Source organism: Sus scrofa, chromosome 1 (assembly GCF_000003025.6).
Source record: "Sus scrofa isolate TJ Tabasco breed Duroc chromosome 1, Sscrofa11.1, whole genome shotgun sequence".
Taxonomy (NCBI): domain Eukaryota; kingdom Metazoa; phylum Chordata; class Mammalia; order Artiodactyla; family Suidae; genus Sus; species Sus scrofa.
In genome coordinates, this window is record NC_010443.5 from 137,618,324 (window position 1) to 137,641,445 (window position 23,122).

The window sequence follows — 23,122 nt, forward strand, 5'->3', positions numbered from 1 at the left end:
AATTCTAGTTTTGTTTTCTGGTGGTCTGTTTTTTATTTTGCTGTTTTGGTTTTTTAGTGCAAATAAGCGTAGTGAGAAAAATTTAAAAATGGACCGCAACCCTATTGTCCAAATAATATCTGCTGACCTTCTAAAAGAATAAAAGCAATAAATGTACATGGTTAGAAAATCCACACGGTGTTCAAAGAGCACAAGATGAGCACGTAGGGGTCTCCCAGCAGCACCAGCACCTTTCCACGGAAAGTAAGTGCTTATCACTGTCTGGGAATCCTTTTGGAAAACTTTTTAATCACTATACCAGCATTTACCAGCATATATGCTCTATTTAAAGGTAGACCTGAAAGCTCACACTGTGTACCATGGTCTATACCTTTTTACACTTAATTCATATCAGCATATGAAGATCTAACCTAAAACAAACAAGCAAGCAAACAAACAAACAAAACAGCTGTGTGGTGAGAATCTCACATAGGAATCAAAAAAGCATTCGATACGCAGTATTTTTTGTGCCTATTTTGTGATCTTTTCATTCTTTAACGAATACGCCCATGGGAATAAAAGCATTACGATGGCATCTGCTAATATTCTGCTGAGGAAGGGTCCTGTGTCAGGCCCTGGGTTGAACCTTTTGCTTTACCCCTCAAGGCCCTGAAAGAAAGCCAGCACCCATCTCACATAAGGGCCACAGAAAGGGAAGCTCATGACCAAGGAGTCAGAGACAGGAGCTCACAGAGCCAAGACCTGAGGCTGGATCTGTCTCTACTACCTCCTGTTAGAAAGAGCTTTCCTGACAAGAGGATAAAGGTATTGGCTTCCCCACTAAAGTAAAGAAGCCACTTAAAAATCTGTTCAGGGGAGTTCCCAATGTGGCACAGAGGAAATGAATCTGACTAGTAACCATGAGGTTGTGGGTTCGATCCCTGGCCTTGCTCAGTGGGCTAAGCATCAGGTGCTGCCATGAGCTGTGGTATAGGTCACAGATGCGGCTCAGATTCCACATTGTGGCTGTGGTGTAGCAGGCAGCTGTAGCTCTGATTTGACCCCTAGCCTGGGAACCTCCATATGCCTTGGGTGTGGCCCTAAAAGGAAAAAAAAAAAAATTTAGGGAAAGGGCCACTACGCACACCCTGGGGTCTCGCCCAGCAGTTGGCTCTGGAGGAAAGGGTAGGATGGGCTCAAACAAGCTAGCACTCAGCCTCTCTCCAACCCCGAGCTGGTTCTGCTGCCCCATGAACAGGGGTCTTGAGCAAAGCCATCAAGAGGAGACTGCCCAGCCTGAAGTGGGCCGACCTGACCATTCCCAACGCCGCCAAACCTGGCCAGCCTTTCCCAGACAGACAGGAGGATGGGCAGTGGAGGGGGCAACCACAGGCAAGATTGCTTCCTGGAAACAGCCCTTTTCATTAAAATGCCTGTCTTGAATAGCCCTGGGTGTGTTTACAGACCCAGGAATGCGCAAAACAAAAAACGCATTTAAAAAGTGAGCTGAAAAGTCAAATCCAGCGAGCACAGCTCTAGCTTGGCTCCCTTTTCCTTTGATGGGAGAGGAGGGGGCTGCCCTTGGCCCCAGTGGACCGGGTTCATAGCATTGACTGCAGGAGACCTTTTCCGGCCCAGCAGCCCAGCAGCGGGCATTCCTTCTGGGTGACAGCAGCCGCCCGCGGTTTCCCCATCCTCCCGAGGCCGGGCTTGGTGACTAAGCCCACAGGAATCCGGCCAATGCCCAGCCCACCAGGAGGACACCCGGAGGATGGGCGAGTGTAGGAAGCAGCCCAGGACCCCTTCCCTGGAATAAAAACCTGAGCTCTACCCTCAAGCCTGGGTGCAGCACGGGAGGGGTGGCAGAGGCCACCTGAGCTCAGGTGAGAGCCCACTGCCCTCCACTGGGCTTACAGAGCTTCTGGGCCCAGATTCAGGCCTGACTTTGCTGAGGGGTCAGAGGGCAGAGTTTCAGGTTATATCTTTTTCTGAGTAAAACTCCTAGTGAATGCTGATTATTGGCTTGAGGAAAGCAGAATTTGACTCCAAACAGGCAACCACAAATTTGGTCTACCCAATAAATAAAAGAAAACTAGAAAGGAAAAAAAAAAAAAAACAAAGAAAGAAAGAAAAGTACGGCTATGTGGCCAACTCATTTTTCAGGAGTCCAATTCATGGTGAAATCGGCAATCCAAGCTCTGATTTCAAGAAAACATTTCCTGACACTTTATATTTTACTCCCCGTATGATTGTTACTTCTTTTTTTTAATAAAAGAATAAAATGTTTACTGTAAACCACATCCCTTTCTTCCTTTACCATTCATCAGAGCTAAAGCATTCACCCATTTAAAGGTATTTTTACAAAATTAAAGAAGGGTTTTAAAAAGAAAAAAAGTCTCCCAGTTAAAACTCAGCCACACAAAGGTGCTAGATCATCAATCGGCATCAAAGTTTTGCTCCCCACATGAAAATAATTCATCAATGTAAAAAGGAAACCAGGCTGGGGGGGTGGGGGTGCAGGGGAACTGTAAAGTCTGAGACAAAGGCAAAGTATTTAAAATTCAGAAACAAGTTGTTTCACAATTAAGCATCTGTAATTTGATTCTGCTTATGTCACTCTTTCATTTTCATCTTTCCTTTATCTCAAGAGTCACACATTTTCTGATCATGTAAAGAAGAGGGAGGTGGGGGAGGAGGAGAAAGGACGAGGTAGGGGGCACCCTTAACCACACTGATTAGGTGGATGTGCATAAAGCCCCTTGGCTAGAGCAGGGTATCAAGAACTGGTCAAATGTGCCTAGCCTTCTGCAGGACAAGACTGGCTAGCAGATCATTGCTGGGTATATGTTCACCAGAGAGCACATGGTAGCTCCCTGGAAGATGGCTGGTGTGATGAGGAGAGTCACAGGCTATGGAATCCAAGGAAAGCAGGTCTGGATTCCTGGGTTGGAAGGAGCTGCTTGGGAGCTTCACATTCTATGTCAATTCTCTGTGCCTCAGTTTCCTCGTCCGCAAAGAAAGGGATGATTGACTTACAGTTTTGACAAACACTAAGGGAGATTACTTGAGAGGTGCCTGGCACATAGTAACTGTTCAAGGCATGACAACAGTGACCATAAACACAGTCCTTTCTAACTGCCACGGGGATCCAATTCACCTATACAGAGCTCTCATGCAGAAGAATTCACCTCCTGATCCCTCTACAGCCCAGGGTCCACACCACAGTGTCCAAAAGGGGACTGGCATGTGTGGGTTAGATCAACAGGCTCCTCGGAGGTCCAGCTCATTGAGGAATTTGCAGGAGCACGGAGTGGGGTGGGGGAAGGGGGAGAGGCAGAGGTTCCAATCTAAGGGATCTTCCAATAAGTTTTGAAGAGCTTTGCCCAGAGATTGGCAAAAATGCTCTTTTGCCAATATGGTTAGATTCCTGGGATTTAGGCTTGGATCTTTTTTTTCCTATTCAGAAAACACTGAATCACCTAAAGATACTGGACCAGGAGACAAACTTTCAGACCTAATAAGATGCTGTAGTTCTCTTTCTACCATCAGATGAATACCTTTCTCTCAGCTCCGTTCAGTGTATTGGAGTGGCTTACTGCACTCACCCACCCTCTCATTAGAACCAGAGCCTTTGAGAGCAGAAAAGGGAGCAGGGCAGATGATAGCAGGGGGAGGAAGGAGGTGCCCAGCTGGAGGCGGTGGACAGGGGGATGTCCCAGGTTCTAAAACAGCTTGGCCTTCCGGGCTGTGGGTGTGGCCTTGGCGCAATCTTGCGGTCCTTTTCCAAGTCGAAGTTTCCCTCTAACTCACTGTGACTTTTCTGGGGGATTAAGGAGGGCATGTGAAGCTATTTCCTAGAAAGTGCTCATGGAATTCAAAGTTCTAACAGTATTTCTATATGTTTCTGGGCCAAAGACTTTTTTGTTTCAGTGGCAGCACACCCTTGAATAACCAAATCCATAGAGAAGGGCAGGTCTGAAGGATCCTGCTGTGAGTGACAAGGAGTGAGACCAGGTGTTTCAGCCTCCTGCTACCTTTTTTCTCCACTGCAGAAAAAAAAACCCTCTTCTCACTTCCTAAACCAGAGCTTGTTCTATAAGAGCAAAGCTCTCTGGAGCCATCACATCCTGTTCCCTCTAAGCCAGTCCCCCTCCCAGCTGAAGACTCATCCCCCAGTCAAGCATACCTTTAGATACAGGGGAAAATGTTGAGGGTGCATCCACTACAGAGGCCTCGGCTTAATGGGAAAATGAAGCCATGGGCCCAGGAGAGGTTCACCGTGACAGCTGTAACTTAGAGTGAGAATGGGCAGATATGTGAAAGCACATGCTGAGGTCCTTGGAGACGGGATTTCTGAACCAAGACAGGGGTCAGACTAAATGATCTTTAAGCTTCCTTTCCAGCCTGAGATCCACACAGACACACAGCACCTCCCTGAACTGGCTTCTTCATGCTGCACTAGTAGCCCCTGCTTCAGCATCCTCAGTGCCTGGAGGCCACTGAAACATGCAACTGGTCTTTACTTCCCCACCTGGAGGGACAGCTTCCAGGAAGCTCTCATTTCTGGAGCCCACACCAAAGACTTCCTTACCATGGAAATCCAAAAAGTTGAGCCTCTTAAAAAATCAGTCTTCTGAGGGGAGTTCCCATTGTGGCTCCGTGGAAACAAACCCGATTAGTCTCCATGAGGATGCAAGTTTGATCCCTGGCCTCCCTCGGTGAGTTAAGGACCCGGTGTTGCGGTGAGCTGTGGTGTATGTTGCAGACACAGCTCAGATCCCTCGATGCTGTGGCTGTGGAGAAGGCTGGCAGCTGCAGCTCTGTTGGACCCCTAGCCTGGGAACTTCCATATGCCTTGGATATGGACATGAAGAAAAAAAGAAGCAAAAAAAAAAAGAAAAAAAAGAAAAATCAATCTTGTAAGCTCTTAAGTTCTTGTTTCATAGGTGATGCTAATGGAATAATGGAGGGTGACATACAATATGAGAAGTTAATGGTTACCTGCTATATTTTGCTTTGGTCTTTTATGCAAAAGTTAACTCATTTAGTATAACCTTAAATAACAAAACAAAATCCTAGAAGAGATGTAAATTTGTTCCTTTCCATTTTCTCAAAATATTAATCACTGATCCAATTAACTGGATCGGTCTAAACTGTTCCAAAGCTTTTCCAACCTGCTAATTAAATGTGCTCTCAAGACTACGAAAGAAATTCTGGGAAACCTTGGGCTTCTGAGTGTACGACACAGGATGAGAGAATCAAATCCACTCAGTTCCAATCTACTGCTCCACTTAATAAACAAAAAACGCTAACAACGAGCATTTAAAAAAAAAAAAAATCTAAGTGGTTTCATAATGTAGATACTGGGAGTCTTCCCACGATGCTAAATGAAGGCTTCTGACAAGAGTTTAATGAGCTGTTATCCAATATCTTGCAGGCCTGGGGATTTTAGCGTCTTCCCCTCTGGAACAGAGGTTGCTCAGAAAGCAGTGAGTGTCATGATCCATAGTAAATGGAACTGCCCTCCTCAAACGTCTTCACTTTTACGGTCTGTAATCCCAGCCACTCTATTAGCAGGCGGGAAGATCCCAGCTAGCTTCATAACTCCCTCATCTTCCTATTACTTCAAATGACAACCTTTCCCCACTACTTTATCTTTGTATTAAGTCCCAGGAGCTGAAAGATGCAATCATTTAACATTTCTTTCTGCCCATTTACATGACTTATTTGTTTCAGCAGATCCTCTTTGCCACAAATCCTTCCTTTGCCCATTCATGTCTGCATACTTAACATAGATTTAATATTTCTCCAGGCCAAAGATCATACTCTGAGTTTTTCTCTGACTGGAGGACAGGGAGACGAGGGAGAGAGGGGAGGCCGTCTGGAATCCCTTTGTTGTCACAGACAATTCCAGAGAACAGATCACAGTACCTTACAAAAAGCTTCAATCAGCACCTTCCTCCCCACTTCAGACCCAAAGTGGAGGAAGACAAAGGAAAGAAAACGTCCTGAGCCCATTCTGGCTTCAGACAGTCAGAAACTTCAGGCACCTTACATAATAAAACTTGCTTGGTAGCCCAGGGGAGGCGGGGGCAGACAATCTAACCCAGACATGGATCACAAATCTGCACTTTATAAAAATCATGACCTGAATAATGGACCCAAAGTCCACCACACAGAAATCAACTCAAGTCCTTCGAGGGCAAAAACTGCCCCTTCTACTTTCCTCTTACCTGTAGACATGCTCCAGGTTCAACTTAGAACCCTCCCACTCAGACAAGCAGGACGTGAGAAACGCTGGGTCCCAACTCCCATTCCTTTGGCACAACTCAGCCTGGTCCCCCAAGCCTGGACATCTGGGAAGTACAAAGACTTCAGAGGAGAGGGTTCTTTAGTTAGGGCTGCAATTGTGGCATACGCAAGTTCCCAGGCTAGGTCAAATCTGAGCTGTAGCTGCCGGTCTACATCACAGCCACAGCAACACCAGATCTGAGCTGTGTCTGCAACCTACATCACAGCCATGGCAACACCACATCCCTAACCCACTCAGTGAGGCCAGGGATTAGTCCCGCATCTTCATGGATACTAGCTGGGTTCTTAACCCACTGAGCCATAACAGGAACTCCCGATTTTTTTTTTAATCACCTATGAAATGGAAACGACCACCCCGGCCTCACCCATCAGATGGCAAAGGCACAACCTTCTGGGATAACACCCAACAAGTCTTTTCTCCAAGAACCAAAGCTGTGGGCAGTGGTTAAATACACATGATATCTACAGTGAACAGGTTTGGAGTGGGTAGGAGGAGGGGAGGGGCCGCTGGCTAGGACTTGATCACCATTCAGACTTCTGTTTTTATGAAATAATAGCCACCACATTCCATACACCTTGCAAAGTTTTAAAGTGCAACCTATTCACTGGTTGAGGGCCGCATATACAGTGCTAGGCGAACAGCACTTTGCAAGTGTGGACATTCTTAGGGAATGGCCTCCATTTCACTGGAGGCAAAGATTCCTTCCATGCAAAGTTCCAAATATGGAATGCCCTGCTTCCGCACTCTCAGCACTTGCAGCCTCTCCTTCTCTTTAGGCAACAATCATGGCGTGTCTCATCACACAGCATAAGTTGTGTGTGTGTGTGTGTGTGTGTGTGTGTGTGTGTGTGTGTCTCTGGAGTGCTACACGTTTTCATCTTCTCTCACAACAAAACATTCAGTTTCACCATCTCATACTCCCTGGTGTGGGGCTTGCACAAAACAAGCTGGCCGATGGAAAGAATGGGAATTTTGGCCAGATAACAAGTGTTCAAACCTGCACAGATGCATCAAGACCTAAGTTAGGTGTTACTGAGAATTCCTACTTTGCTGCCACTCTCCCTTACAACAGGAATAAGATGTACATGATCTATTCTATTTCACCTCATTAATGAGACTGGATTTATGTTAACAAGAGTAGTAGGGAGGAGGAGGAGACCCAAAATAACTTATCACACAGCAGAGGTTAAGAAGCCATCCAAATCCCGTCCGTGTCCACACACCCACACCCCAACACTTAATCAGTTGTTCCTAAACTCTGCTGATAGTTGGTTTACTCATTCCAACTAGAACCATGTTGGTCATCCAAAAACATTTTATAAATCCCTTTATAAAATTCCTGTGCCTATCAGGGCTGGGGTTAGCTTGAGGCAAGACTGGTGCCCAGGGCCCCACACTACAGCAGGGGCTGCTATCACTCTTGTACACTCCCGCTCCTTCGTCGGTGAGTCCAAGGCAACTCCGTGCCCTCAGGCCCAACCCCCCAGGTTTCATAAGAATCAAGCACTCAGCTGCAGATGCTCAGCAGGGTCAAGCTCACAGGGAGATGGATTTCTACAGAATATGCCCTCTGTGCCCCAACCACACCGCCATGGCTATGAGGTTGGAGAACCAAGATTTATAAATAGAGCACAATCCAAACCCACAGGGGTGCTTCATCTGTTTGGAGAAAGAGAAAAATGATAAGGAAACAAGGCCTTCAGAAACCACTGATAGAGCTCAGAGAGAAACTGTCTCTGACCAGGGAACAGGGTGAAGACTCATGTGAGACCTGTAGACCCGTGAGCCCTCCGCCAGGGAGCCCCAGGGAGGTTTCGAGGAAGAGCAGACTGGAACCAAGCCATGGGAAGCAAGCAGATGATGGTCAAGGAGAGGCCATGGAGAGCAGGGCCTCAGTGGACGATGTCTGCCTCAGCTGAAACTCACTGTATGCCCACCCCACAGCCAGACTGACAAGGACCAATGTGCACAGAAATACACATCCAACTCCCAAACCACTCAGAAAGCACTGCAGTTCCACTCTGGTCACTCCAATGTTCCATCTGAGCCAGAGCATCTCAGCAGTATCATGGCAGACATCAGCCACTGGCCATGACAGCAGGAAACACCCACTGGCCCATCAGTCTGCTCTGGCTCCGGACAAGGGAACCTTTTCTTTAGCTGAAAAGTGATTTAAATGGACTTAAATTCATTCAACATAATCACACCATATCAGTGTTGCTAAGGGTAGTGGTGAATAATTCACTTTGGTAATGGCAAAAGCTAGACCAGGAATAGTCACTCCAAAGACACAAGACTTAACATAAATCCTACTGAACTTCCTACTCTCGATTCCCTGTCGAACCACTCTTCTCTCCTTCTACCCAATCACTGAGATGCTCTGCCAGCCTATGCTCTGTCTGCTACCCCCTGGGTGAGCTTGTCAGAGCCCACTAAGCACAGCCTGTCCTCCTAGGATGGCTCTCCGAGGCTGTCCCTAAGGGGAGGGCCCATCGAGAGAGGTCTCCTGCTTTATACCCACCACTGCACATCTAGGATAGCTGTGTTGATTCTCTAGCAGTGTTTACTGAAGGCCAGGACATCCATCCCAGGTCCTCAGCACCTTACTCTGCAGCAGGGAAACAGAGCTGGAAGGAAATTCTGGGCTCACTCAGTCCAAAACACAGGGAGCCTGAGGAGCAGGGAGGGGAAGGACTGGCATTGGGCTCCCCAGATAAGCTGTACAGAGGAGGTTCAGTTGGTGCTTTCTGCAATGAACAGTGATGCTCATGTGTCCACAATTTTCATGCAAATCCCATCTGATCCTAAGGCAGGACTGCCTCCTATTCCTACTTGCCTTTTTTTTTTTTTTTTTAACATTAAATGCAGTTTTATTAAAAGAAAATGTGTTTATTTTTATTTTTATTAATGATTTTTATCTTTTCCATATAGTTGGTTTACAATATTCTGTCAATTTCTAATGTACAGCAAAGTGACCCAGTCTCTCTCTCTCTCTCTCTCTCTCTCTCACACACACACACACACACACACACACATATACATTCTTTATCTTCTATCTGTCTTTTGGTTACTCACCACCTGCCTCCCCAACCTGGCTTCAGAGATAAGAAGATGCTGATGAGAGATTTGCATTTATTTTGATAACACTGGAAGAACTTGAGACTGGAGTTTGTAGAAACTCCACACTTGATGCTTTTAAAAATGCACCATGGACACCAGGCTTGTTCACCAAAACAGTCTGCACTGGCTCACGCCAAACCGTCCCCCAAACCTACCTCACCTTTTACTTATTGGCAGAAGAGGGATCTGAACGCTCTCCTGATCACTACTCCTCTTGAACCAGCACTCAATCCCTTCTCACACATTTCAATGGCTCCTTCTCTAACCACTGAGGGTGTTCCATAAATTAGGATGGCAGCGCCCAACAAGACAGTTGTAATGACACCAACAAACAGTATAAACCTTCTTTTGGGACCAAGTTAAGTTGAGGGTCTGATGTCCCCCAACTCCACAGCCTTAGCATGAAGTTCAGTGAATCTGCAACTACAGCCTATTTCCTCTGCTGGTAACAGGCAGAAGGCATGGAGGGGCACAGAGTGTGTCACCCTGTGCCGCCTTCAATAAACATAGAATCAAATTCATCCTGCACAACAAATTTATGTTAAAATGACCATCTGTTAAAGTCGGCTTTGGCTGCTTTGTCAACTGCCCATCAATAAAAAAACGCTTTCTATTTAGGCAGACCCAGAAGTCTACCCCCTCCTAACTGCCCATCTCCGGCATCCAAGGATTTTTTTTCCTCAACAAACAAGAAATATTTGTTGAGCTGAAGAAGCATTCTTCTGCAAAAACGGTACATTCTCAGAATTCTATTCATAAGCAATGATGATGTCAAGATCCCTTGAGCCTCAACTCTCACAGCAAACATGAAAGGATGGCCAGAACGTGGTAGCAGCTGGGGAAGGACGGGCAGAAAGCCCAAGGATCTAAGTAGATGACACCATGTCACCTAAACTGTACCACCTGGACAGCACGCGCAGACTGTGAGTGAGTGAGATTATCAAGGGAGAGTGCAAGGTGCCCCGTTTTGCATCCAGGCGGCTCTGCCTCTCCTTGTAAGTGGAGGAAAGCACGAGGGACTTTCCCCCCAACCTTGCTTAAAACCATTCCAAAGCTTCTTTGTCAGAGTCATGCCAAAGCTTCTAAGAGAAGTATCGACATGTTACAAAATAATCCAATCATCTCAAATCTGCTGAGGAAGGGAACAAAGATACATCCTATAACCTATCCGGGGAACAGCCTAAAATCCTAATAATATCATCTACTTAGCAAAGCATCAGGGGCCATTCGGAGGTCAGGAAATCAGGACAGAAACCTCATTCTAGGAACCCCAGGAACAAAACTCACCTTTTCTGGACCCAGGGAATCTGACTAGTTTCCATTTGTCTCTGTATTACCACTAATACCTTCTGGGATTAAAAAAAAAAAAAAAAAATCCTAATTCGAACACTTCAGCTGCCCAGGAAGTGTTTCTAATAATATCAACTTTCATCTTGCCTTTTTTTTTTTTTGTATTATAGGCTCAATGCTTTCACCCCTTTTTACTACTAAGCCCAACTCCCTGATCTCGGCAGCTGCTAAAAACCATCCAAGCACTTTGCAGATCCGGAAATCCAGAATGGCAGTATCGGTTCATAGATCTGCTGCCAAGGGCAGATGCAGGCGCATCACAGCTGGGCCTGCTCTCCAGGGGCCCAGGGCACAGACGGGCTCAGGGCCTGGGGCCACCCAGCCTCGGCCCTGTGCGCAGAGAAGCCAGGCCTGCCTGCACCGGCTCCAGCAACTACAACCTCACAACCTTCATTCCAGTCCCTCCACGAGGTCCTGCAGAACAAATGGGAGGCAGCTATGTGGTGGGGCTGTCTGCACAGGCTTTCTGCACAAGGCGGCAAGGATTGGGCAGCACACACACAGTCTCCAAACACACTGCCTCTGTTCCCATCCCACGTGGATGCCGTGAAAAATGGCATGAAGAAAGGAAAGAGGACTGGGTGGTTGTTTGCAACCCAGGCAGGGAAACAAAAAGCGACTTCTGTTCGGTAATGAGATGAAATAGAAGCCAGGCTTCCGGGAGGGGGCCTGACATTCCTGCACCACGTTATCCCACCCACCTGACCCCCTGGAACGGAAGGAAGATCTAAGAGAACAGAGAGAGTCAGTGTTTGCTTCCTGAGCTGAGAGTGAGAGGAGGGAAATGAAACAAAACAAAACAGCCACAGCAGAAGAGGCTGGGTGGGAGGATGAAGTGGTATGCGTGTGTCTGCACGCACGCGCGCGCGCGCGCGCGCGCACACGCACACACACACGCACACGCACACACACACACACACACACAGCTGGTATTGCCCGAAGAAGAGAATAAACGGGCACATGCTTCAGCCATGAGCAGATGGCTGGCTACCTTTACCCGTTGAGACCTGCAGCTGTCACAAATAAAAACATACATCCTTGTTATCTTTATCCCTAATTGTTCCACTCTAGCTACTTTACTGCTCTCTGTGAAAAAGAACATTTTAAAAAGATAATATTTAATGTTAGTATCAAACAAGAATCTCGTTGCTGACATTCTTAATTCTTCCCAACACCAAGCTTGCAAGAGAAATAAATTCATAGGGTTTGATAACCAGAGTTTACATGTAACTACAGAGGCTCCCCCTGGCACCCCCATATAGACATATGTACCTCACTGAATGTTCTTTAAAGATATGGCTTATCTGGACAAACACAGGAATTTGAACAATTGGACTGAATTAGCAAGAACCATTCCTACACTATGCCATGCTATTTAGGTAATTGAGATTTTGCAATTTAGAAAAAGCAATAAAAACCATATAAGATATGGCAATAAACATACACAGTCAATCCAGCTTAATGCTCAGAACTTTTAATGGACCTTAGAATGCAGCTCTTAGGTAGCCTAGTTTAATTTTTTAAAAAGAATTAAACTGCCATTTCCCAGGATCCTACTATGTGCTGGGCACTCTGTCTAGTGCTTTACAAACTCCATATCTGTTCAGCCTTATTTCACAGATGGAAGATGGAGCCTGGCAGCCTCCTCACAGCACCTGGGAACACATGAAGGTAATGTATGGAAGCTTAGACTGTTCTTAAACCTCTCCCAGGTGATACTATTTGTCTACATAGGAATGTGTTAGTTTTTTTAAATCCCATTTTATACAAAATCTCAATCTTAAATGCCATGATGGGGAGTTCCCACTGTAGTTCAGTGGGTTAAGAACCCAACTAGTACCCATGAGGATGCAGGTTCGATCCACGTCCTCACTCAGTGGGCTAAGGATCTAGCATTGCTGTGAGCTGTGGCACAGGTTGCAGATGCAGTTCGGATCCCATGTTGCTGTGGCTGTGACGCAGGCCGGCAGCTGCAGCTCCTCTTCAAGCCCTAGCCCAGGGACTTTCATGTGCCACAGGAGCAGCCCTGAAAAGAAAAAAAATGCCATGCTGGTCCAGTTCAAGGGGTAAAACCACACTTTCCAGGTGCAGGGCCCCCTAAACATGCCTGAAGACCAGTCAAGTAGAAGGCGGCAGGCACGTGATGGTGACAGCTGCCCTCATGGGCTTCACAGCACTGTTGGGGATGGAAACGCTGGGAATCCCAGGAGAGTGGTCCTGGCCAGGCCCATGACCCCCTGGGAAGTGAAGAACAGCAGCTGAGCTGACCCTGAAGGTTCATAATCTTTCCTGTATGGTCACTCTTCCCTACCTACACAAGCCCCAGAAGTCCCCATCACTCCTTGACCTGAGATGACAACTGCCCCACCCCCGAACTCTGAGGAGGGCTCACAGCCCCACTGCCTCCTCCTGCCACAGGGTTCACACGGTTATTACAGAGGCTCTGAGGTCCCTGCTCCTCCAGAGATGGAGACAGGCTATCAGGACTAGACAAGACCCCTTGCTCCCATCACCATGCCCACCCCAGGCAAATGTGAGCCAGTGGCAGAGCCCAGAATGGTCTAGATTTTGGATCTCCACCTGCGGTTCCTTCTTCTGCATAATGTCTTAAGGTCTTAAAGCCATATTCCCAAGTTAGGCACAGTGATAAACAGATGCCTCTTCTGTTTAATAGCCTATGTGTCGTAGACAGAAAGATCCCATCTTCTGCCACTGGCATCCCCGGGACACCTAGACTTCTCTCATTCCCTCCAAGTCAGAGTGGAACACTCCACCCCAAGGATGGTGTCAGAGACCCCGCCTCGTGCAGTCTAAGTCCTGGAGTCACACCACATGCTAGAAGGAGGCGTGTTTCCAAGTCATGGCTCCCAGCTCCACCACAAGCCAAATCTAAGTCCTAAACCACCCTGTGCACTCAAGTTGAGCAATGCAATACCGGACAAGATTAGCCACGGGCCCACACGTCCCACGTCATCCCCACTCTAGCAGAGAATGTCACGCTGGCATACACACAAGAAAAGCAAGATTGAAATATTAATGCAACAAAAGAAACAGACTTTTTAGGGGTAGGAAGAAACCAGAAGAGCCTTACAAGCAAGCTTAACTGATGAGATGGGAAGGGACTCCAGCTATTTGCCAAATACCTAGAATTGCAAATATCACCCTAGGAGAATTATTCTAAAAGCTCTGAAGTCTCTAAGCTGAGATCCCTAATAAAAAAACAAACTTCTGAAGGGAGCCCAGGAGAGTGACACCTTAATTAGGTGACAGTTGGCCAAGAATAAAGCCTTTCAATAACAAGTCTCAGGAACTGAGAGGTGGGGTGGGCTAAGAGGGTCCCAGGGAACCATGGGCACAGGCTGCCTCTCCATTCTGGTAACAGGGTCGCCAGTCAGGGAGAAGAGAATGCTATCTCCACGCGTGACTATAAAAGGCATAGAAATGAGGCCCAGGGGCATGTGACCCCCTTCTAAATAAAGAAACCCCCACACCAGGAGCAGCTGACCAGAGCAGGGGCCTTCCAGGGGAAAAGAGACAAGCTCCGAGCAACACACAAGCCAGAGCCTGCTGGATGGCCTGCCCCTCCTTGCAGGCCACTCAGACCTCTGCCGGCCCCACATGGACAGGCAGGCCCTGACCCTGGCCCACCTTGGCAGTGGGGGGGCCAGCCCATGCAGGACCCGGCAGCAGACAGCATTTCACAGAAAGATCCTTACGGGCGGCTTGAACTTACAAAAGAAGTGTTAAGATGAAATAATGCATATCACATGCATGGGGTCTCAGGGCAGAGAAATTGTGCCCCCCTCCCCCTTACCTCGGTCCAGCAGGTGATTTACAAGCACTTAAACAAGTCCTCCACTCTTACCTGGTGGCCCCAACATAGCAATCTATAAGCAAATGAGGAAGTGGGGCAATTCCACCCCATACAACAATACCACCCTTGTGAGGAGATTCGGATAAACAAAAACATGAGAACCTGTCTGGGGCTTTAAAAAATGTAGAATTCTCTTTTTTATACCACCTGCCTTCATTTTAAGTCTTTGACCCCATCAGTGAGATGGCAGTAAAATGCTTTGCTTTTGTCAATAAAGGAAGCCATTTCCTGCCTTTTAACTCCAATCTGCTGTTTTCCTGGTTTCTCATTTTAAAGGCGGTAGGAACTCAAACAAACTCCAGGACCACTGTTCCAGTCAATGCCCTTTTAATTGAAGTAAGCCTTCACCACCAGCAAAGCCAGCTTCCAACATGGCCCGGCTTGTCGACTTTGTGGATTTCCTGGCAAAGACCGGGCCTGTTCACAGGCAATACAGCGATCTGAGTGGACCACAAGCTGTTCACCCTAAGAAGTTACAAAGTACTTGGAGACTAAGTTCAGCAATATGTTTTTGGATTCTTGGGGGAGGGGGGTAGCGGGGGCTAATTCGATACTTGAAATCAAGCACCAGAAAGCCCCCTGGCAAGGAAACCCCAGGCACACTTAGGCAATGCGCTGGGCAGGGAGAGAACTAACCACAGGTACCTGGAGAAAGTTCACCCCTGTTCCCTCCTCCCTGGATGTGGCTGGCCTCCAGTGAATAAATGAATGGCACCCCAGGGCACACTTCAATTTTGAAGATGGTTCCCCCCATTTCTCCATCATCTTTGGCCTTGAGTCATTCTGCAGGGCAGGAGAAAGAAGAGCTACCATCCATGGTTGACGCTCCCTGCCAGTTAAGAGCTGGTCTGGGGAACCTCTGGGGAGGAAGGGCCGTGAAAATGACACGGGAGACATCCACATTTCATAATCCTCGAGTCTTTTGGCTTGCTAAGGACTATTGCTCCACACTGCTCTCTGGGCAAGGGGGAAATATATCTTCCTGACAATCAATCTTCCACAAAGCAGGTGTGTGCTCACCTCTGGGGTGACAGCCACCCAGGCCAAGAGCTGAAGGACACACCCAGAATTCACCCAGCACCACAGGCAGGCTTCTCCTCCTCGGGATGGGCTCACCAGCTTCCCACCAAGCCCTGCGGTCCTCTGCCAATGGGTGAGGCATCTGCTGGCCAGTGGTGGCCAGCTGCTCAGGGGGAAAGAACACCACCGTGGGGAAGGACACTACAGGCGGAACACCAAGTGCATGGCCCAGTTTTGCAGGGTTTTACAGGCTCTCATGAGGGGACTGGGAGGTGGCTCTCTGTCAGAGTGCTTGTAGGGAAGGTCACCAGGCCAAGGTGGAGAAGCAGGGAGGCTGGGGAGAGGCTGTGTCACTCACTGATTGGGCAGAGGGGGAAGTGGAGGACAGCAGATCAGAGAAACATTTCAGACGGTAAGGGCTTGGTGTCCAGTTGGAGAAGGAAGCATCCAAATGGTACCCAAGTGTCTGACATGGGAACCAGGAGAACAAGAATGCTGCCCATGCAGAGAGGGGATGAAAGAAAAGCCCTGGGCTGGAAGGGAGAAGCCAGGAAGGACCACTGGACACTGAAACGCCCATGGTGGTCCAGACATAAATGCATACAGGGTAGAGAGCTCACAGAGAGTTATTTGCATGGCCCATGCAGACAGGAGGATGCTGAAGCAGTGGGGAGCTATTCTGCGGCAATAGGACAGGAGAAAGAAGGCCCCGGGTGTTACTCTGGAGAATACCAGCTGCTAAAGACAGGACACGGAAAAGGAGCCAGAAAAGAGACAGCTGCATAGGTAAGAGAGACGGAAGTGATATCTGAGGGCATGGATGAAGGAATCAACAGTGCCACATGTGAGGGGCACCAGCTACATTTTCAGGAAAGGAAAAAGCCATACACAGTTTTTCTTAAGGGTCAATCACTTTTTAGGAATGAATAACTCAAGCCTGCATAAAATCACCCCTCAAAATCGTGAAACAACAGAGAAACACAGAAGCATGCAGAGAACCCATAGCGTAGTCATTTCCTTCATGGCGCTGTCTGTGGAACTGCCTGCCACCGCAAAGCCTCCGTCTACACGAGGGAGCTGAAAGGAGAGCATCAAGTAAAAACTGCCTATCAGCGCTACATAATTGGGTGTTTCTCCATTGTGTCAAAAACTTCACACACATCCTTGACTTGACGCACCTCTCCAAATGTTCCCCTTCTATCCGTAGCCAGCCCTGGGAAGAATAATGGAATGGGATTCTTCTATGCTTAACCATTTTTTTGGGGGGAGGAGGCACTCAGCACCCATGGCACACAGAAGTTCCCAGGCCAGGGCTCAAACCTAAGCCACAGCAATGACAACACCAAGTCCTTAACCTGCTGAGCCACCAGGGAACTCCTATGCTAAATTTTTAAAAATAGCCATCTTAACACTTACGTGGACCCCCAAGGCAGACATTCTGTTTGGACCTAATGCCGTTCACCTGGATCCTCAATTGATCTCTAAGCATTCTGGCTGGAGAGGTGTAGGACCAGCCAGAGAGATGATGTAGGGAAGAACCCAGGGCTTTCAAAGGCATGCTCTAAAACAGCGCTCTCCAAAAGAATTAGAATGCAAGCTACATGTGTAATTTCAAATTTTCTAGGAATCACAATAAAAAGCAAAAAGAAACAGGTGAAACTAGTGGTAGTAATATATTTCATTTAACCTCATATCTAAATTATAATTTTAAAATGTAATAAAAATATTATGGAAATATCTTACTCCCCTCACCCCGCGCACCACGCCCCCGCATCCCCCCCCCCAACTGCCCCATACTACACTTCGAAATCCAGTGTGTATTTTACACTTAAAGGAAATCTCAATTAGAACAGGCCACAGTTCAAGTACTCAGCAAGACATGTGTGGCTAGTGGCTGCCATACAGGACAGCGCAGATCTCAAGGGAATCTATGCACAGGAAAGAGTTCTGATTCAACTAGAAAAATCTCCAAGAAACCTGCCTATGCTTGAGTTTTCAGGTCAAAGTGAAGGGAAGACAAGTTCCCTGAGCACTGTTATTAATTTTAAATAAATACTCCATTGTGAAATCACAGGAAAACATCGGCAGGCCTGAGACAACTGGCCAGGGAAAAGGCCGCAGGGTGTGGCCTTGGGGAAGCGGGTGTTCGGCCAGCAGGCCCGTCAGCATCAGACACAGCAGCATCAAGGCTCAATTTCTATCCCCTGGTCCTGTCTCATGGAGCTTTTCCTCTTTCTCTTTCTAATCTTCCAACAGCCCTATGAGGACAGCCCAGGGTCTGTCCCATTTTGCAGATGAAGAAACTGAGGGCAAAGCCAAGTTTAAATTACATGCTCATTTCCAGTCATGGCCACCAGATTTGGGCCCAGAACTCACGCCTCACCCCTGCTCCCGGCTCCTTCAACAAACAGCTGGCCAGAAACAGCCCTGAGTCCACAGTGAGACCTAAATAAATACTGGATGAATCACTGAACAAGTGCCCACCTAATGACTTTTTAAAGAACGCCTCCCTTTTGTACAGAGCTTATGAGTTTTCAAAACAGTTTTGCACAAACATTTGATCCACACTAAGAAGTAAGATGGGGCTGCCCAGTGGAACATTCTAAACATGCCCAACTATAGCCCAGAAGGGCAGGCTGGTCCAAGATCATCCAGGCTCTTTCCACAACACGACACCTCCCTTGATGATGCCTTTTTCTTTCAAAATGAAATTTTTAAATGTCAAGACTACTTGAAAATATTTTTTGTTGTTTTCCAAAACCGGCGGGTAACCTAATGATAGGGTACCATTTTAATCAATCACAAATGCGACTTTTAACACAATACTTTCCCCAACCTTAGCCAACAGGGATCTCCAAGTGGCCTGATGGTGTTCTCAGCTCCTCAAAGTTCAGATCGTAGCTCCCTGACTAAACCAGCGTTCACGTCCCCGCTGACCAAATGATAGGAAGCCTGAAAGCATGCGCTGGGTCCAAGCAACCATCCTTTCTCTGCTGCCGCCCTGGCTGGCGGGGAACTGAAACAAGGCTACCTGTGGGGTCTGGCCTTTGGTTTGTTTATTTTACACACTTCACAGTTTAAGCAAGCCTACCAATTTGGGATTTCTTGGCTCACCGTGACTAGCTAGAGTACACAGGCTCCTCGGGTCTCTCACTGGGCCAACCATTAAATAGCTATTTATAGCTACTACACTGCCTTCCAACCAGTGAGGGGAACCTTCCTGGCCCATAGACCTAAACATCCCTGAAAGCAGTAAGATAAAGGCCCAGAGTCACACTTCATTACCAAACAACCTGGTGCTCACAGTATTGATCACAATCAGTTATACTCAAAGGAAACTAAGCACACGGCAGATATATAAATGAGAAGTTTCCAAACACCACCACCGGACCCCAAGAGCAGTACACACACTTCAGAGTTCTTTCACTAAGTAATTTTGTAAGATCTGCACAACTCTTCAAGAAAGAGGTGGAAAAGAAAGGAAACGGAAGCCAGGGGTACACAAATGTGCCCGGCTGCACAGCCACCTGCAAGGACAGCCTGAGCCTGGGCCTCCTGGAAACTGTTCTGGGGCTCCCTCACCCCCGCCATCGTGGCTCTGCTCCATCATAAACCAGGACGCCTAAGCATGGTAATGTCACCATTCAAGATCAAAGACCACTTTCACAGGATGTGAATCAGCCCTTTACACTTCCTTTATTCCACCATATTCCAGGTGCACTCATGCTAAGGAAGGGCTGCATTACCAAAAATATTTTTTCACACAAAGGATAGAAGAGTGCAGCTCCTGACCCCGCCAGGGCCTAGCCTCTCGAGCACCGCGGATCACCCTTCTCATCAGAAATGCAAAGTGGAAGGTCCGAGAGCTTCTAGCCTGGAAGTGTGGTGGATGATTCTTGGCCAGGCCACAGTCTGGCATCCACAAATGCCCCCAAGACCCTACATCCAAATGCAATACAACCACACCTGCCCAGCAGAACTTTGCGTTCAGAAGAGGAAGGAGGGTGAGGGAGAGGGGGCAGGAGAGAAGCGGGAGGGATGCTGCGGTTACATCATCTTACTTTTCTGGCAGCGGTTCGTGGTCCAGCAGCGATAGTTGTACTCGTTGTTGATGGTCGTCTTCTCACACAGCGGCTTCTCCTCCAGCGTCCCTGGGCACAAGTCCCCGCATTCCTTAGGGGGCTTGTTGCCCACGATGTAGTTATTGGACACGGCATCCAGGATCAGGGACCAGTCCACCGTAGAGAGGTAGCAGAGGTCGGCATTCTTCTCGATCCTGATGGCCCCCCGGGTAATATTCCTCAGGTTGTAGAGCCCGATGTCCTTGAGGTTGGTCATCTCGAAGATGACCAGGGCGTAGTTGTAGAAGAGCTTCCAGCCGCGGATGACCGTGAGATTGGGGAAGAGGTCGCCAAGGCTCTCAAGGCCAGCCACACGGAACAGCAGCAGGTACTCGGTGATGACCGTGAGCTTGGGAAAGCGGTAGCTGCGGTAGTCCTCAGCCTTGGAGATGAGCAGGATGTGGAGGTAGCCCTCGATCACCGTGCAGTTCTCCAGGCGCTTCAGCTGCTGGTAGTCGTTGCGGATGTCAATGCCCGGCCCGCAGACTGCAGAGAGACAAGAGAGGAGGCGGGGTGGATCTCAGTTAAGAGGAACCCACTATTTAAAAACTACTTCCCAACCCACAATCTGGCCAGTTTTCAGGAAATCTATATTATTATTAAAGAAATAAGACCCATTTATTCACTGTGGAACACCGTGGCTGTGGCTGCAGGTGGACTATCTGGGGAGCTAACCAGTCAGCTGTCATTTAGGAAGTGTCTCCTCTGGACCAGGTGCCAGGCAACACACTCACTGCTGTGGGAGATGCCATTCCTGTCCCACTAGCATGCAAACCATGGCTTAGAGCACAGGGTCGCGCAGGAGCAAAGGGGAATGTCAAGGTCGCAACCCAGACCAGGCTGCGCACTCCACATCGCTGTTGCAGGGCGTCAGTGCCCTGTGCCTGAACAAACATCTCAGCAGCCAAGTGACAACAACCCACTACTGCAGCCAACCTCAAGGACACCAAGCAGTTAAGTACACACTGGAGAAGGGTCACGGTGACCTGGGAGGTCAAGACCCCCAAGAAACATGCTCCCATGCTTCTTACTACCATTTGATGTGGGCAAGTAGCCTTGGGCTCTCTCCAGTACTGCATGAATGTAGACAGAAAGGCTAACTTAGCAGAAAGATAAGAACATGCAACTTACATGAATAAAAGAGGTATATATTTCAACTTTAATAGAGTGGGTTTTTTTTTTTTGGTGTGGGTTTTTTTTTTTGGTTTTTTTTTTTTTTTTTTTTTTTTTGCTTATTTAGGGCTGCGCCCACAACATATGGAAGTTCCCAGGCTAAGGGTCAAATCAGAGCTACAGTTGTTGGTCTATGGCAGAGCCACAGCAACGTGGGATCCGAGCCCTACCTGTGACCTACACCACAGCTTCAGGCAATGCCAGATATCCTTAACCCAGTGAGCAAGGCCAGGGATAGAACCCGCATCCTCATGGATACTAGTCGGGTTCGTTTCCACTCTGCCACAATGCGAACTCCCATAAAGTGTTTTATTAATCAAGAAAGTACGCTTCCTGCAGAAAGGTTAGATAATAGATAGCAAAGTCATCAATAATACCAATATCTAAAGATATCACTACCTATGCCAATTATCTTTTCTCTGTAATATAAAGGAAATTGGACAATAATATGTTTTTAAACATACTTCCTTCATTTCATATAAACATTTAACCAAGTCGATAAATGTCCTTCTACAGCACCATTTTAAGAAGGGGACAGTAATTCCAGGATATGAATATGAACCATGAGTTCGTTTTTTTTTTTTTTTTAACTATCCTCTATTTAGGTTATCCCCATTTTTTTTCACATCATAAACAATACTCTGATGGACATTCTCTGCAGATAGCCAAGCTATCTTCTTTGGATAAAGCCCTAGAAGTAGAATTACTGGACCAAGGCACTTTCAGATTTTAAAGGCTTTTGATAAAATAGCTGTAATACTGGAAATTTTTATTCTTCAAATTCCAGCTATGCATGCAAAGAAAATCCCTTGGTTAACATCCTTTCTTAGGATTTAGCAATTCCAAAACTTTCCATTATTGCTTCCCAGGCTATGTGATGTTTTCTGACTGGTGTAATTTGCTAATTTGTGAAGCACCCAACATGGATGGCACTGCAGGAGATGTAAAGCAGCAGTGTCCTCCCCTCAGAGGCGACTCGCTGTGGAGGTAGGAACTAAGACCCATGACAAACAACTGTCAGGTGAGGCAGGAAGTGGTCAGAGCGCACACTGCAGGGCCACTTTAGATGTGAGTGGATCTGAGCAGGCCAGATGGAGTAGCCTTGGAGCTTCCTGCAGAGAGACGGTCCTTTCCATCACATGCGCATGCACTGGCTGCTGAAGGATGGGTGGGATTTATAACTGGGTATAACGTTCCAGAGAGAAAAAGCAGAACAAGATACATTCAAGGGGCAGCCGGTTTGATGACCAGGAGTACAGAGGAGAGCCAAGGAAGGGAGTCCACCAGAGCTCAAGTCATAAAGGATCACAGGTGGGCACGGGAATGTTCATCTCAGAAGCAAAGCTTCTCTCAAGGCTCTAGGGTGAGAGAAAGCCCAAGTAAGGTGGGTTTGGGGAGGATTAATCTGGTGATCAAGTGCAAGACAGAACCAAAGGGGAGGAAATGAGGGGAAAGGGAGGAGAGTCCAGGAGGGTTACAGTCTCTGGTAGAAACTGGACAGAGGCGTGGGGGCAGGGAGGAGGAGGAAGGGGAAACCCAGGGCTGGGGAGCAGGCAAAGCTTGAGAACCCAGAACTGGAAACTTCATTGTGCCCAATCTCCTCCTTTTACTGTTGAGAAAAAAAAGTGTCCAAGACAGAGAAGAGCATGGGGGAAACCAGCACTCTGAGAACTCCCACATGCCAGAGAGAGGCTGTGCTGAGAGCTTTGGATGCTTCCCTGGATGGGACACTCTCGTAAATACCTCCTGCCATGTAATGCCACTGCCACCTGGGAAGGGGAGGAAGTTGATTTGAGGAGTCAGGTCTTTCATAAAAGGACACATCTGAAAGACACCAACCATTTTTGGAGAGTTCCAGCTCTCCACATCTTCACCAACTGGTGGCCTCCAACCCATGCCAATTGAGCTCCTGCCCCAGTCATGATACCAAATAGGTCAGCAAAGCCCCCAGTGACATTACCAAAGGCAATGAAAGCTCCAGACCCTTTCAGAGGCTTCTGGCCTTGCCTCCTTCTCTAGGCCCCTCTGACCCCCATGCCCACCACCACCCTTCCTCTCAACTTGACCTTTACATGCTGGCCTCTGTCCTCACCCACAGGTAAGAGGCTTCCTATGCCTCTCAGACACTGGATGGTTCTCAAAGCTGGGTCCAGACTGCCGTGAGCTCTGCAG

At 47.7% G+C, this 23,122-nt stretch overlaps 1 protein-coding gene across 4 annotated transcripts in view; it reads right to left on the reverse strand.

Annotated features, from left to right (window-relative positions):
• Nucleotides 1-23,122, reverse strand: part of IGF1R (insulin like growth factor 1 receptor) — a 307,416-nt gene that overhangs the window by 234,701 nt on the left and 49,593 nt on the right. For 3 of the 4 annotated variants that reach the window (XM_021082915.1, XM_021082918.1, NM_214172.1), the window contains 1 exon segment: nucleotides 19,718-20,263. In XM_021082915.1, the coding sequence (XP_020938574.1) occupies nucleotides 19,718-20,263 (546 nt within the window). 4 annotated transcript variants of the gene reach the window in all.